This window comes from Pseudomassariella vexata, assembly GCF_002105095.1.
Source record: "Pseudomassariella vexata strain CBS 129021 chromosome Unknown BCR38scaffold_6, whole genome shotgun sequence".
Classification (NCBI taxonomy): domain Eukaryota; kingdom Fungi; phylum Ascomycota; class Sordariomycetes; order Amphisphaeriales; family Pseudomassariaceae; genus Pseudomassariella; species Pseudomassariella vexata.
This window is the reverse complement of record NW_024467961.1, coordinates 2,592,984-2,606,625: the sequence shown is the minus strand read 5'-3', so window position 1 is coordinate 2,606,625 and position 13,642 is coordinate 2,592,984. Positions and strand designations below refer to the sequence as shown.

Genomic DNA, 13,642 nt, shown 5'->3' with positions numbered 1-13,642 from the left:
AAGGAAAATCGGTTCAATAAAAAGAAAGTTAGTACTTGTTTATCTTATCTTACATAATTACTATAGTCCTTTAGTAATATGATTCTATTGTTAAGTAATTATGAAGTTTCGGCGTGTTAGCGTTTTTCCTTGATAAAAACTTCGAGATTCCTGAGCGCGGGGCCAAGATACACGGATTAGCATCACCTATTTTTAAATAATCAACATATCCTACTTCGTCAAATTTTATCGTAGTTATATTATAGTAGAATGTATAATGATGTATATACACTGTACATATGTTTATTCCCATTATACAGTTATAGCTTTTGGAATTTGTATGTGGCGGGCTATTTTACGTTTCTGAAATGGAGATGCTACCGTGAGGGTAGTGGGGGATGGTAGTCCTTGTTGGTCTACGGACTGCCTCAGTCCCCGCGATATCCTCGTTCTAGACTCAACCATGCAATATGTGATTCTCTCTGTTTCCCAGCTGGCATGGATAGTATTGAATCATATTGATTATATAATCGTTGTTTCGCCTTTTCTCCCGGGCTAGGTTAGTCTAGTACAGAACAGGGCATTCCGACCCCAGTGATGTGAGCACATATTAGACGAGTCCGTCCTCCTTCCAATGATGTTGCAGATAGATCAACCATGTCTTCGCACCGACTCGGCAGACCCACTGGGGGAATCTGAATGGCGAGGCCGGCACTAGCTTCTAGCACTTTCATCCCATTAGCCTAACGCCGCCGCTGGCTGTCATGCGACCGTTTGGTATGAGGCTCTTCGACGATCTGACTCGCTCAGATTACCTTTTTGGCTAACAAAAGGCCACACAGCTCCATCTCTTGGCATCACAGAGTGTCTGCAGTGTCTCGTTTCTATTTGCATCGTGAGTCAGCCTACCTGTTTTCCACAAAAGAAATGCAAATTTCGGGTTCCCGAGTGTGAAACCATCCCCGGCATAGTAAGAGCGGTGTCATATTTTAGGTGAGCTGAATGACCATATGTGACCACATCATCTTACCGTCCTTGGTCGTGGCGACATAGGAGCCCATCTCGTATATCCCGTAGCTTGCCCCCGCCCCCTTGATGGATCACAAGCGTTTTAGCCTATCTCATGACGACTTGATGCGAAGTTTAGTCAGGTAGAAACTCGCGCAAGATTGGGCTCCAAGGCCCCTTCCGAGTCCTGGACTGGCTGTGGGACTTAGCTTTGTGATACATGTGGAAGGTCTCCTAATCTCAACGATGCCTATCAAGTTCTCACACTTGTAGATAGACTGGTGACACTTCAGGTAAAACAAGACAGCGCAGCGGTCTGTTGAATGCAGTGTAGAAACGTGGTCTCCTACAGCTGGGTAGATTCGAGAGGACCAAATCTTGCCGGCAATCTATGGGAGACAAAGGTAGAAACGGTAGAAAAGGTAATAAATTCGGATATTTGAAATGGACCAAATTTGAAGAGGCTTAGACTGAATCAAAGTACTCTTCAGACGTCATGTTAGATGCTCCTTAGAGTCGCACAGCCTTCTGCGCTTGGGCGAAGCTGAAAATTCCAAGGTGCCACTAGGGGGGTAACATCATCTTCGAAAACGTAGCAAAGCTAAACCAGCCTGCATCGACAGGGTAATTGCAGTTACGAATTTCAGATCTTGCGTCGTATTGACGAGCAATGCGGGATTGGGGATATAGCACCCACAACGTAGGAGACCGTCAATATATTTCTTATTTGTGAGGCTCGCACTTCCTAGCCTCCTCAATATCCAAAATAGGTGGGGTCTATGCGTTTATCTATTTGACGCCAGCCATAATATTTGGCCTGATATTTCCCGAAGTAGTGGTCGGCTGGGGCTGATGTGTGTAAGTCCCGAGGCCAAGCGACCAGCTCAGCCTCCCTGTTTTCTTGTTCAAGCTTGTACGGCGACTAAGTAAATTTGGGGGCTGACATGCGGACTAAATCTATACCACCATGGGCCGGTTTATTATGCCAAAAAACAATATAATACAACATAGATAAGTAGATGAGCGAATCGACGAATACGCTCCGGAGAACTAATGTACATGACAGATGACAGCTCATTTCTCAGACGTATTGAGTTGGTGTAGCTCTAGTGGATCGATGAACGAGGCTCTTTGTAGATACTTGAGGATAACAAAGGGATCTAGCAGCCGACAGATCAAGCAGGGCAACTAGGAATGACGAATCAGGAGAGGCACTTCTCTCCGTCTTGGCGTCATGCGGCTCTTGAGGCGGCTCTGCGATCTCACTTTGATCCTGATTATCCAGCCGCAGGAAACGTTGATGGCTGGGAAAGAAGTATGGTCTAAATGCAGGGAGCTGAAGGATTTTCAATAATGCTCCGTGTAAAATAATCCATTGAGCCAATATCGGGTCTTCTCGAGGTCCAAGACATCTCGGGCTCATATGACTTGAGGCCTTTGAGGTTAGGAAAGAAGCAGGCGGGCTGCTGTCAATCCTCAGTTGAGGCTGAAACTCCGGAATGCTCCTGCCCCGCACTCAGTTACGTCAAGTGAGTGCTTCACTGGTCGTTGCTGCTTTGCGCGCGACCTAATTATAGAGACACATATTTTGAATCCAGTCCGTGTCGTCAACAAAGATGACTCTCTGTCACGGTAAAACTTCGTTCGAGTATGACAGGACATTATTCAGCTCTAGCATCGCGGGTGTTAGGTCGCAGAAGACACGAAATGCCGTACATGGATGCACTGCCTAGTCGGCCGCAGCCTTCCGATGGTGAGGCTCTGCTTGACGCATATCCCTTGCCCTGAGTACTTAAACCGAGCAAAATGGCTGTCCTAACCCCAGAAGGTCATTGCAGTGCGAGTACACAAACGACCGCCAATGCCCCGGTGAGCTGGTCTGTCTTTTCTCTCTGTCATCCAGGGCTCAAGATCAATGCTACGGCCGAGGCGAACTGCCGAGGCACCGCCCAGGAGGGTCTCTGGTCTTCAACGCCTCCCGTATGAAATGGTTTCGCTCATCATAAGCCATCTCACTATAGAAGAAACTTTTGATCTCGCCCTGTCATGTCACCACCTCGAATACTTGATCCGGGAAACAGATTTTTGCAAAGCTGTTGTCAAGGTGAGTTGATTTCCCTTCCCCAGCTCGCGTGGGCTTAAGCTCTACCTGAGAGGGAGGCGATGCAGACCAAGCTGCTGACCGTCTCCACGTAACCAGTCGAAGGCTCCATATTCATTGGAGGCCCAGGAAGCGTATCAGACCGGTCGGTACTCAAGGGCTATGCGGCGATTAGTGAAGAGGCGGCGTGCAATAGCCAATGCTCGTCCATTCATGTGTGGCATCGTCGGTGTGGCCGACTCTTTCAACTTTTCCGGTGGAAAATTATGCTATATTCTCGGGGACCGCCGCGAGAGGCGACTAAGAATCCTCGATCTACGGCAAACGACGAATGACGAGATCGTCGTCGATATTCCCGCTCTAACCAGCCTGGCTATCCCGGAGTCGGCCAAATGCCGCAAATACGTCTTCAGAGTCTTGCACACGTCCAATGGAATTACCTCCTGCTTGTTCTCCTTCGCACTGCCTACAACCCAGCACTGGCTCCTCATCATCAATCCTCAACAATACCAACTGATAGGCAAGATTCCACTGCCTTCGGCTAGCCGCATTTTCGTCCGAAATGACGCCGAATACCTCTACTTTGGCACCCACTCCGAGTATGGCGCTGACGGCTTTCGCAAATGGGTCCTCCGCGGCTTCGATATTCGACAGCAACAGTTAATGAAGCAGAAAATGCACCTGACCAAAGTTGTTGGCTACGAGATCGGATCGACCGTCTGCTTCGAAGTCATGGATGGCTACTTCTATGGCGTCTCAAATCAAACCGCTTTCGAGATTGAAGAGATTGACTGGACATCATATTACTACTGCTTCCGATTTCGCCTCAACGCACCAGATCCTCAAAAGACGCAGGTCATGAAAAAGCGTGACAGCTGGCGCAGACAGCATACTGAAGGCCCCATCGATGACCGATGGGGGTTTATAAGTCTGGAGAAAGACGAGGCTTCCGGCCGGGTCAGAATTGTCGAGTCGCGAAAGGAGTGGCTTACAGGGCAGAGTGGACACAAGCGTACTTACTATATAAAGGGTGTTATTTTCCACGAGAAAGCTAGCTCCGAGGCCGATCATGACAATTCGAGCGACGATGATGACGATGATGACGGCATTCCCGACAATCCGTGGGGCGACCTTGGCGACAGCAGCAGCAGTATCAAGCCAAGCTATCTGTTACCACAACAACGTTCAGAACATCCGGGCGATGAAAACTCCGTGATGTTCACGCGGAGCCAAACCTATCTACGTTCTTATAATTACTCTTGTCGTACGTTCTTCGACCTAGTGAATGACCCTCTTCCCTCGAATCCAGAGATGCGGAGACTGCGACTTAGATCGGGGGCTCGGGTGCTCAATAAAGCACCAGAATGGGAAACCCGGCAGCTTGGCGTTTATGAACACGGAATGGGGCAAGAAGATACCAGGAGTTCCTTCGAATACAACCGTATTTCCTATTGGCCACCCGAGGAAACATCAGCCGAGCCCAATTCGTATTGTGACCATCTCTATCGAGTCCTCAATCCGCCAGGGTACTGCGGAAGTGTCGTGGCTACGAGCGACGAACGTACGATCGTGTACACGATCGGCGAAGAAGCAGGCGGCTTGAAAGCCCTGGTTCTACTTAGTTTCGATCCCGCCGTCACCTTAGCAGCGGCTATGTGTGGGGGTGATTTCTCAGGAGTAACGGCCAGAAGTGAGGTTGACGGGAAGAATAATGGATCTGCAGCTGTCCGAAAAGAGATGGGGACGATTGGCACGCAAGAAACCTCAATATATGAGAGGGGTGCCGATACGGTCGTTGCCGAAGCTTGCATGGCCCCCATTTTACATGTTACGTCTTCGGCGGAAGACTTGGCCACAAATACGTTACCAGGCCCGGAGGTACGCAGTTCCTGGGCACGAATAGAGAGGGCATTCCATCACGATATTCATTTGAAATATGATTTTGCTGAACCCTTCCGGCCAGCACGATCGTGAAGGATATCGGAGGAGAGATGGGGGCGATAGCAGGGGCGGCTTTGGTGGGGGAAATCGACGACATGTAGACCGCATTTTCACAGGACGCACTACATGCCCAAGCGTGCACCTGCATCACAAACCGTAACGATCGCCGTTTGCAGACCCCTTGATCCTTGTCAACTGTGTCCCAGAAAGTAAAGTAGTGGTCTGCTCGAGGGAATATTACCTCGTTGGCACGTACTTGGCGGATAACAACATGCCCTCCACCCTGCCAGCCTCACTAATACGACCCCAACATACAGCGTTGCATGACAGATAGCCTGCTTTTATAGTCCCGGGCTGATGTGGATTAATGTCACACACCTACATCACATCCCCAGCTACTAACACATGGTCAGCATGTAGTGTTCACACCTTGCGCTTGAAATTAGTCGATTCTCACTTTGACAGCGAGGCTTCTCTGCAGCTGAAAACACAAGCAGAGAATATTCACCCGGAGACGGCAACCCACTTCTGATATGCTGCCAATTCAATATTACTACTCCATTCTTCACGAAGCCATGTTTTGCGTGGAATGGAATGTTACTAAGTCGACATGCAGCTGGCTAGAGATATCCGAACACGACTTGGACTTGGCCTTCGTTCTGCACTTGTCAAGGAAACTCAAATAGGTTAATGTCTTGGTATCTACAAATCAGGTTTCTCGAACCAAACTGCTCAATGCGTAATCCCAACGCGTTCAATAGCGATCGTGTCTGGAGTTGTGAGTAACGAAGCCACCGTAGTTTCTGCTCAGGGTCATGTTCATATATGCTACCAGGATTATGGGTGGTTTCTGTAGCCCTCGACTAGATCGTCGTACTATGCACAGTTCTCTAGACAAGCATGTTCAACATGGAGATACAAACTCCTTAGATGCGATCGATCAATTCAAGCCCCTGGTAGTCCTTTATCCACAAGATTATAATCATATGTCTGCAATGTAATGGGTATACCGCCGGATAATATGCAAACTCCCTCCGAGTCTCTACGCTGCCTTGATCTGGTTGATGCCATCTGCAGCAGTGTCGACAACTTGGAAGCCATCGGCATTACCAGCGCCTGTAGCAGCTCGATCGTAGGCCTCGTCGCTTCTATGCCGATTGTCAGTTTGATATCAGCACAACGGAGAGCTGGTACATACCGATCGCAAAGGATGTCCAGGTCCTCATCACTGAAAATGAGATCACCACCAGAGTGTTCATACACTTCTCCGTCTTTCAAGAGGAGCGATTGGAGCGTTTCCTTGTCCAAAGCCTCGTTCTGATCGAGCTTTTGGCCCATCGCCTTGAACCCCCCTTTCTTTATCACAAGCTTCTCCAACCGGCGTTTGGCATCGGCGCCGTGGAGTAGTTCCTCTTCGACGGTGCCCTTGGTTGCAAGTCGATAGACGACAACCGGGCGGGTCTGGCCGATTCGATGGCAACGATCCTGCGCCTGCAAGTCCTGTTGCGGGTTCCAGTCACTAGTTATGTGATGTTAGTAAACACCCCAAGTCAAAGCAAGGTGCTCCTACCTGTCGAATAGGATGACAGTGTCGGCGCTGGCAAGGTTGATGCCTTGCCCGCCCGCTCGCGTTGACAATAAGAAAATCTTGAAGTCCGGATATTCATTGAAGGCCTCGATCTGTTCGCGACGCTCCGGTTGTGGAACATTGCCATCGATACGACACACATTCCAGTGTCTCAGCCCCGCGCAATAATCGTGCAAGATATCAAGCTGTGTTGTAAACTGCGAGAATATCAAGACTTTGTGGCCCCGTTCAAACAAAGCCGGGAGCAGGCGGTCTAGAAGAAGCATCTTGCCAGACGAGGTGACAATGCTCTCGTCAACAGGGACTTGATCATCGTAGGCCCAGGGATTGTAGAAATTGTGCGGACTATTGCACGTCAACCGGAGTTGCATGACATTGTTCCCAAGCTTCTTTTCGCCAATTTGCTGTTCTTCTGGGTGTTAGTCGTACGGACCATACCGTCTTCACTAATCACTTACTGGCAAGCTCGAGTGAAGCCACCCTGGTAGCTTCTTCCTGATCTTGGGGAAATCCATCTTCCTCCTCTTGGGCGGCCGCGAGTTGTTGTGCGAGTTTCTCCTCAAACTCATCGTCATCCAGTGCATCATCGTCAGAGTCATCGGGCACTTTGTACGATTGTCGGCCTTTGCGAGGACGACTCCTACCTTGCCCACTTGCAGTGGATTGTCTATTTGATTTATGGTTCTTTGGCTCGGGGGCCTCGGTAGTTGGCGCCGTCTTTCTTTTGGCGGATACTTCCGAACGCGTGGGCAACGTCTTGGTGGTTGGTGTTTGGGGCGCTCTTCCGGACGAGCCCATCATCATCGCAAAAGCATTCTTCGCCGAGCCTGCGGGTTTACCAGTAGACCTAACACTGGCCGCGGGTGAAGATCTTGCACTCGTTCTTCGAGAGCTGAGTGGACTGTTGGTCGTACCAGTCAAACGTTCCACCGCCTTGTTTTCAAGATATGACCGCGTATCAGTACCCTTATCAAGGATAACCTTGTATAAGTCGGTCTGCTCCTTGGTCATGGGTGCATACAGCACATACTCCCGTTTCTTGGGTAAGTACGAGGCAACGTCCGCCTTGATTCTTCTGAGCAGGAGCGGCTGCAGGACTCTATGGATTTTTTTCACGAGATCTTGATTCTGTCGATCTTCTATGAACTGCTTTGTCCCTTCCTCATCCTGGATGTCATCGAAATCGAACCACACTTCGAACGACTCCCAATCAAGGAAGGTCTCTGGCATCAGAAAGTGAAGCAGGGACCACAGCTCCTTCAAGTTGTTTTGAAGTGGTGTACCAGTGATCAGCAGGCGGGTTGCAGACTTGAACTGCTGCAGCTCGCGGAAGAGCTTTGCATCGGCGTTCTTCAGCCTGTGGCCCTCGTCCTGATTTTGTCAATGAGGCAAATTTGAGAATGTTGGTGCGAGACTTACTACAACAATGAAGGCCCAATCAATCTTGGAAAGCACAGCGCGGTCATTCAAGATCATCTCGTAACTCGTACACACCACGGGGAAGCCAGAGGTGGGACGGAATTCTCGCTCGCCACGAGACTTCGTGTAGTGTCGCTTGATGTCGTCGCTGAAAATCTTCTGGCGTTGTTCAGGCGTGCCATGATACAGGACGAAGGGAATGGAAGGAGTCCACTTCTTGAACTCATCTTGCCAATTCGACAGAGTACTCAACGGGGCAATGATCAGGTGGGGTCCGTAATAGCTCTCTTGCTCCCGGAGCAATGCTACGAGTGAAATTGTCTGGATCGTCTTGCCTGGGACCAATCAGGATTTACGTCTGAAGCAATTGCGCAACGAAGGTAACCTACCCAATCCCATCTCATCGGCTAAAATGCCACTCAATCCCTGCAGGCAGATCTCATACATCCAAGTAAGCCCTTCAAGCTGGTAGTCACGCATGGTTCCACCAGACATGATCTTGGGTTGTGCCTTCAACTCCAAGCCGGCATCGGTAAGAGCCTGATTGTCGAAATCACGCCCGACTCGGCCGAGGGCTTTGGTTTTTTTGGTGAGAATGTCCGAGAAGACCTTGCTTTTCCGAAGAAGTTCGTCGAGTTCCTTAGCCTTGGCGGCTCTTTCCCGGGGCGTCAACTGGGCCTTCTTGCGCTTTCTACGTGCCTGTGCCAATCGCTTGGCCTCAGCTCTTGTGTTCTCAGCTCGCGCCTTCTTCTCCTCGGTGAGCATGTGCTCCTCGTTGAAAGTTGGCACGACAGTCATCTTGGCGTCGCCCGAGTCTTCAGCCGGGGGCGTAGAGGGAGCACTGGTTGGGGGTCGGGAAGGGGAGCTGCCTGAATCCAAGTCCGAAGACGAGCTTGAAGCCATTGAGCTTCGGGACGGACAAATTTTGAAAAAGTCCCGCGACTTTGCTAAGTGAGACTCGACCGACACGAAATCGCCCTACGAAAAGAAACAACGGGGTTGACGGTGAGGCTTGGCTGATCCGAGTCGCAGACGCCCTTCCAAAAGTGATGATTTCACTGCTCATTCATCTCGACTAGCGCGTCAGAGGCAAGCAAGCCCTAGGAGCGCGCCGGAAACGCGAAATGGCCCCGTTGTCACGCGAAGCACTTTAACTCTTGCTGCCCTGGATTTGGCATGACGACCCACTATTATCCGTCCTAATTGCTGACGGCAAGTTGAAGTGTGGCCGGCCCAAAGCGGTGCCTGCCAAGCCACCTCCTCGGTGGTTGCCTTTGTTCCGAACCGTACCTAGTTAAATAGCCAAACCTCGCCTCTTTCAACAACAACGCTACCCCCGGAATCGTCAGCGCAGCGCACCAGCAGACAAGATGGCATCCGCTCCCCAGAGCTTCTACGAGCTATATCGCCGTAGCAGGTACGGCGCCATCATTCACTTTGCTATCTACCAGAAGTGTCGTCGACTAACGTTTGCGGGTGACCACAATTTCCAGTGTCGGCACTGCCTTGACAGACACTCTGGATGATCTGATCACCGAGCACCGCATCGATCCCCAGCTCGCCATGAAGATCCTGGCCAACTTCGACCGCGCGATCGCAGAGGTCTTGCAGGAAAAGGTCCGCGCGCGTCTGTCATTCAAGGTAATGGAATACCCATCCCGATGAAGCGCAATGCGGTGCGGTGTGATGCGGCAGCTGAAATATGGATGTGTTGCGTCGCCAGGACAAAATGGGGCTAATGAGTCTTGACCACCAGGGAAGCCTCGATACATACCGTTTCTGCGATGAAGTCTGGACCTTTCAATTAAAGAACGTCACCTTCAAGATGGAAAATGGCGGACAGGTCGTGTCGGCTGATAAGATCAAGATCGTATCGTGCACTGCGAAGCCACAGGGAACCTGATGTGCTTAGAGGCATGGGACAGGCGGCATGCCATGTCGTAGGAACGTAGTGGGGGTTGGCGCACATCTTGCATGTTACGGCGTTCAGGTTTCAGGGAAGGGTCTACGATTTTGATATTTCACCCATGGATGGGTAAGCACATTGATACCAAGCCGAAATTTCTGGCTCTAAATTGCGTACATCATAGGGGGCGTATGATGCATTTGATGATCAGATGCGTACACCCTACAAAACACGTCCGGTTGTGAGACGAGGCCCTATTTATGCCTGAGCTGCGCTTTGCACTACCTGTTGCTCCCGGTAACGCGCCGAGCAGTATTTGATACGTGGTAGTGATCCCATACGTGGTAAATTTTGTGGTGCCTGCTTTTGCCACACAACACAACCTAGCGGAAGAATGTCTGAGAAAGGAGTATATAATTCCAGGGGCCAACGTTCTAGACGGCACACAAACGCCGGACAGACAGTCGGCGGCTCAGGCTCCTATTACAAGCAATTCCTGGGGAAATGGCACTGGCAATGGTACTCGCGATTATCAACTAGAGTGGGTCTGATTTGATTGAGATTCCGAATTGCGCTTTCCAAACTTAGGTGGTCATAGACAGTTAGCTTGTCCATGATCACCAGAAACCTATTACACCAAGTACTCCTACTCGTCAACAACTTCCATTTCTTGCAGTCACGTAACATTTAATGCACTTCGTCCAAAATCAATGAGCAAAACCTAGAATCGCTCATGACAGGGCGGCCAACTAATTTAAGCACCATCCGGCACACGAAGCAGTGCTGCGGTCTGAATCAGCGTACATGCAAACCACTGCGGTAATCATCATGGGCCTCCCGAAGCATCAGCGGCATGAAAATACCAATATGGCAGCCACATCATCAATAAATTAGGCGTGGCTAAGACTGGTTTGTAGAACGTGAGTCGGACAGTTAGACGTAGAAGCTACAACGATTTGCGTCTCAAATTCCGCTTTTCGCCATCGTGGATTGACACGAGCGCCAGACGTCCTTGGCAATTCATCTAGGACGTTAAGTGTAAGTCACTACTCCCCAAAGCATCCCTTGTCTTAGTACCAATGGAAACCCCCGGCTCCCAACACTGAGCAACGAGTATTCGCATCCAGATGGTAGCCGCCACGTTGCTTGCAACACTTCGCTCACTTAAAAGAGTTGCTTCCAAGTCCTTGAGCCACTCTGGCCGCCGACCATCTCCAGATGACCATCCAGGCACCGATGAACCGTATATGTACCGCCCCCTCAAGAACGCATCATCGTAGCCGGCTTTGGCATGGGTCCAGGTCTGTACCAGAGAACCCCCTTGTCGTCGTCGGAATCTTTGAAAACTCGCTGCGTACATCATGTTGGCCCGACGATCTTCCAGCGGGAAAGCATGGAACAAAACTTACCGCCTGGGCCGTCCTCGTGGGATCGGGTTCCACCCACTGACACTGCGTGAATGCGACCCACAAGGCACGCCAGTACGAGCCCTTGTCGACGTGGTAGTGGTCCCCGAGGAGAGGGCGTATCGCCTCTGTAGCCTCTTGGGCGTGGTAATGGGGGATTCTTCTGCAATGTATGGTCAGTATGATGGTTCAAACTGCCACACCACCTAGGAATCGGGTAGTCGATACTTACGGAAACAGGTGATGAGTAACGTGCAGATCGATAATGTGGTGGAACGAGTGTCTCAAGAGGAAGCCAGGGTCTCGGTCAACGGTGGCGAGGGCGCCGCGAAGATACGTCCATGATCCGGGGGAATACTTGGGGAGTTTGGGCGACGTGTGATGCAGATATGTTATCATTACTGTGCTAGTTGTTAGATGTTGCTTTGTACGGTCCATATCGCGCAGGGCAATGGAATAAGGACTTGCCGATCCAATGGTTGACCCAGGCTAGTCTATATACATGGGAGTTAGCAATCGACCTTATCTCGGAGATGCTCGCAACGTGAAGATTGTGTATTCATGGACACATCGTGACCCGTAGACAGCGACCGGCTTTGAATCAAACAGACTTACGGCATGACATATGTCCATGCAAGCTTGGAAGAACCATACAGCTGCCCAAGGAAGTAGAGCAAAATTCCCACTGACACAAGGCCAACATCCGAAGCGACTATGTTCCAGAACTCGTTGGGGCGAAACAGCGAAGACATGGGGTCGAAGTGGTTGTTGTCCCACCATCCCCGACTCTTCTTGGGTGAACTCTCTGGGGCAGCCTATTTGGCCAAATTCGTCAGTACCAAATGCTCCCAAAGACCGTGTAAGGTATCAAAAAAATACAGTGATATGTGTCAAGAGATACCAAGGCCACCCAATGACCTGCTGAATCACAATCCGCAGCAGCACAACGACGGGGGCATCTTCGATCATATCGTCAAGATGGATTTTGGACCGGAAAAGCTCGCTGTACTCCTGCCGGAGCGGCGGGACGTAGTTGAGATCCTTGGTCATGTGGTTCGCATACTGGTGATGCCGGGCGTGACTAGACTGCCATGCGAAATAGGGGCTCATTAGAGCGGAATGCAAGACGAATCCGACCGAGCTGGCGATGGTCTTGTTCCGAGAGAAAGCTCCGTGGCCACCTGAGCGAGATATTATTTTGAGTACGTAAAGTCAATCCCCTTGCACTAACGAACAACAGGCTTGTCCAGCTCTTTTTGCAGATCAACCCGAGATGAAATAAATGAGGGTAGGAAGAGTCTCCGTGACGGAGTATGCACTTACACTCGTGAGCCAAAACCCAAAGACCGGTCAGTGGCAAGCCAGCCAGAAAGGGGTAGACCACATAGCGGATGAGAAGACCCGTGATTCTGTCGACGCGGTTCTCCAGGGAAAGTGCCGTTGCCAGTAGAGCCACGAATATGACAGCATCGTTGAACACGAAAACAAGGGACCGGATCGTTGAGGGTTGGAAGCAGTGAGCCGGGATGCGGTTGCGGAGTTGCTGGATATCGAGGCGATTCTTTTCCCCGTCTACGTCTACTTCGATTTCCTATGTCTCGTTAGCTATGAGCAATCCGCGTGAGTATCTCGTAATCGTTGGATGTCTTACTCCGCCATTGACGCGATCAGCGTGGATCGTCTCGGTAGTGTAGTCGGCCGCCATCGTCGTGTTGAACTAGCTTGGAGGTGCTTCAAGGTTCGAGGCGATACAATTGGACGACAAAGGACTATTTAGTTGTTGCAGTTGCTATGAGCGAAGCCCGATGGCTCATTGTCTCTTTGCGTTTGAGCTTCTGGTATTTGTACTATCGACGAAGCAATGGTTTGAGTGGCAGGTGAATCTGCATCATGTATATATAACGCGAGGGTGAATTCACCTAGACAGACTCAATTCACAGGACGCCAGGGATCTTCAGACCAGTAACCAGGTTTTCTTCGTATTTATTACGTCAGGGAACTTTTCGAGCGGAACGGTCTGGTCACATACATTACGTCTGGCAGAGATAGAAACCTACACGTGGCTGTTGGTCAGATAGGGTGAGCAAGCCAACCACCTACGGGAAGACCTATAGGCGACTTGGAACATTTCTATCAATGGTTAATGCCCCACCAAGGTCGTTTCGGGTGTGATAAGCCGCATGGGCAGTTGGGGGGAGGGGGCGCGCGAAACGTATCATTGGATATTTGGATGATCGAGAGTAGCATTGGTTGAGGAGTCATTGTGGGCCGATATGTCTAGATCTGCAATACCA

The 13,642-nt window shown here is 50.4% G+C and overlaps 4 protein-coding genes across 4 annotated transcripts; 2 read left to right on the top strand and 2 right to left on the bottom strand.

Annotated features, from left to right (window-relative positions):
* The first annotated feature begins 2,656 nt into the window (after window positions 1–2,656).
* On the top strand, window positions 2,657–5,229 carry BCR38DRAFT_199084 (uncharacterized protein). The gene is made up of 2 exons (XM_040854085.1): window positions 2,657–3,091; window positions 3,188–5,229. The coding sequence occupies exons 1-2, from the start codon at window positions 2,903–2,905 to the stop codon at window positions 5,060–5,062; spliced, it is 2,064 nt and encodes a 687-aa protein (XP_040716671.1). The 5' UTR covers window positions 2,657–2,902; the 3' UTR covers window positions 5,063–5,229.
* An 842-nt stretch (window positions 5,230–6,071) lies between these two features.
* Window positions 6,072–8,939, bottom strand: BCR38DRAFT_484931 (snf2 family helicase ATPase; the record flags this gene model as incomplete). Its single annotated transcript, XM_040863811.1, has 6 exons — window positions 6,072–6,177; window positions 6,228–6,548; window positions 6,600–7,026; window positions 7,076–7,988; window positions 8,037–8,371; window positions 8,426–8,939. The coding sequence occupies 6 exons, from the start codon at window positions 8,937–8,939 to the stop codon at window positions 6,072–6,074; spliced, it is 2,616 nt and encodes an 871-aa protein (XP_040716670.1).
* Window positions 8,940–9,406: 467 nt separating this feature from the next.
* BCR38DRAFT_341383 (transcription initiation factor IIA) lies at window positions 9,407–9,939 on the top strand (the record flags this gene model as incomplete). Its single annotated transcript, XM_040855865.1, has 3 exons — window positions 9,407–9,453; window positions 9,530–9,677; window positions 9,793–9,939. The coding sequence occupies 3 exons, from the start codon at window positions 9,407–9,409 to the stop codon at window positions 9,937–9,939; spliced, it is 342 nt and encodes a 113-aa protein (XP_040716669.1).
* A 1,052-nt stretch (window positions 9,940–10,991) lies between these two features.
* BCR38DRAFT_523954 (fatty acid desaturase-domain-containing protein) lies at window positions 10,992–13,053 on the bottom strand (the record flags this gene model as incomplete). Its single annotated transcript, XM_040865279.1, has 7 exons — window positions 10,992–11,292; window positions 11,352–11,511; window positions 11,581–11,754; window positions 11,964–12,163; window positions 12,228–12,529; window positions 12,672–12,939; window positions 13,000–13,053. The coding sequence occupies 7 exons, from the start codon at window positions 13,051–13,053 to the stop codon at window positions 11,203–11,205; spliced, it is 1,248 nt and encodes a 415-aa protein (XP_040716668.1). The 3' UTR covers window positions 10,992–11,202.
* Between the last annotated feature and the right edge of the window lie 589 nt (window positions 13,054–13,642).

Excerpts from the sequence above, each read along its gene's own strand:
- BCR38DRAFT_199084 (XM_040854085.1), top strand. The coding sequence starts at position 2,903 with ATGCTACGGCCGAGGCGAACTGCCGAGGCACCGCCCAGGAGGGTCTCT. Across the intron at positions 3,092-3,187 it reads TTTGCAAAGCTGTTGTCAAG|TCGAAGGCTCCATATTCATT; the intron begins GTGAGTTGATTT and ends CCACGTAACCAG.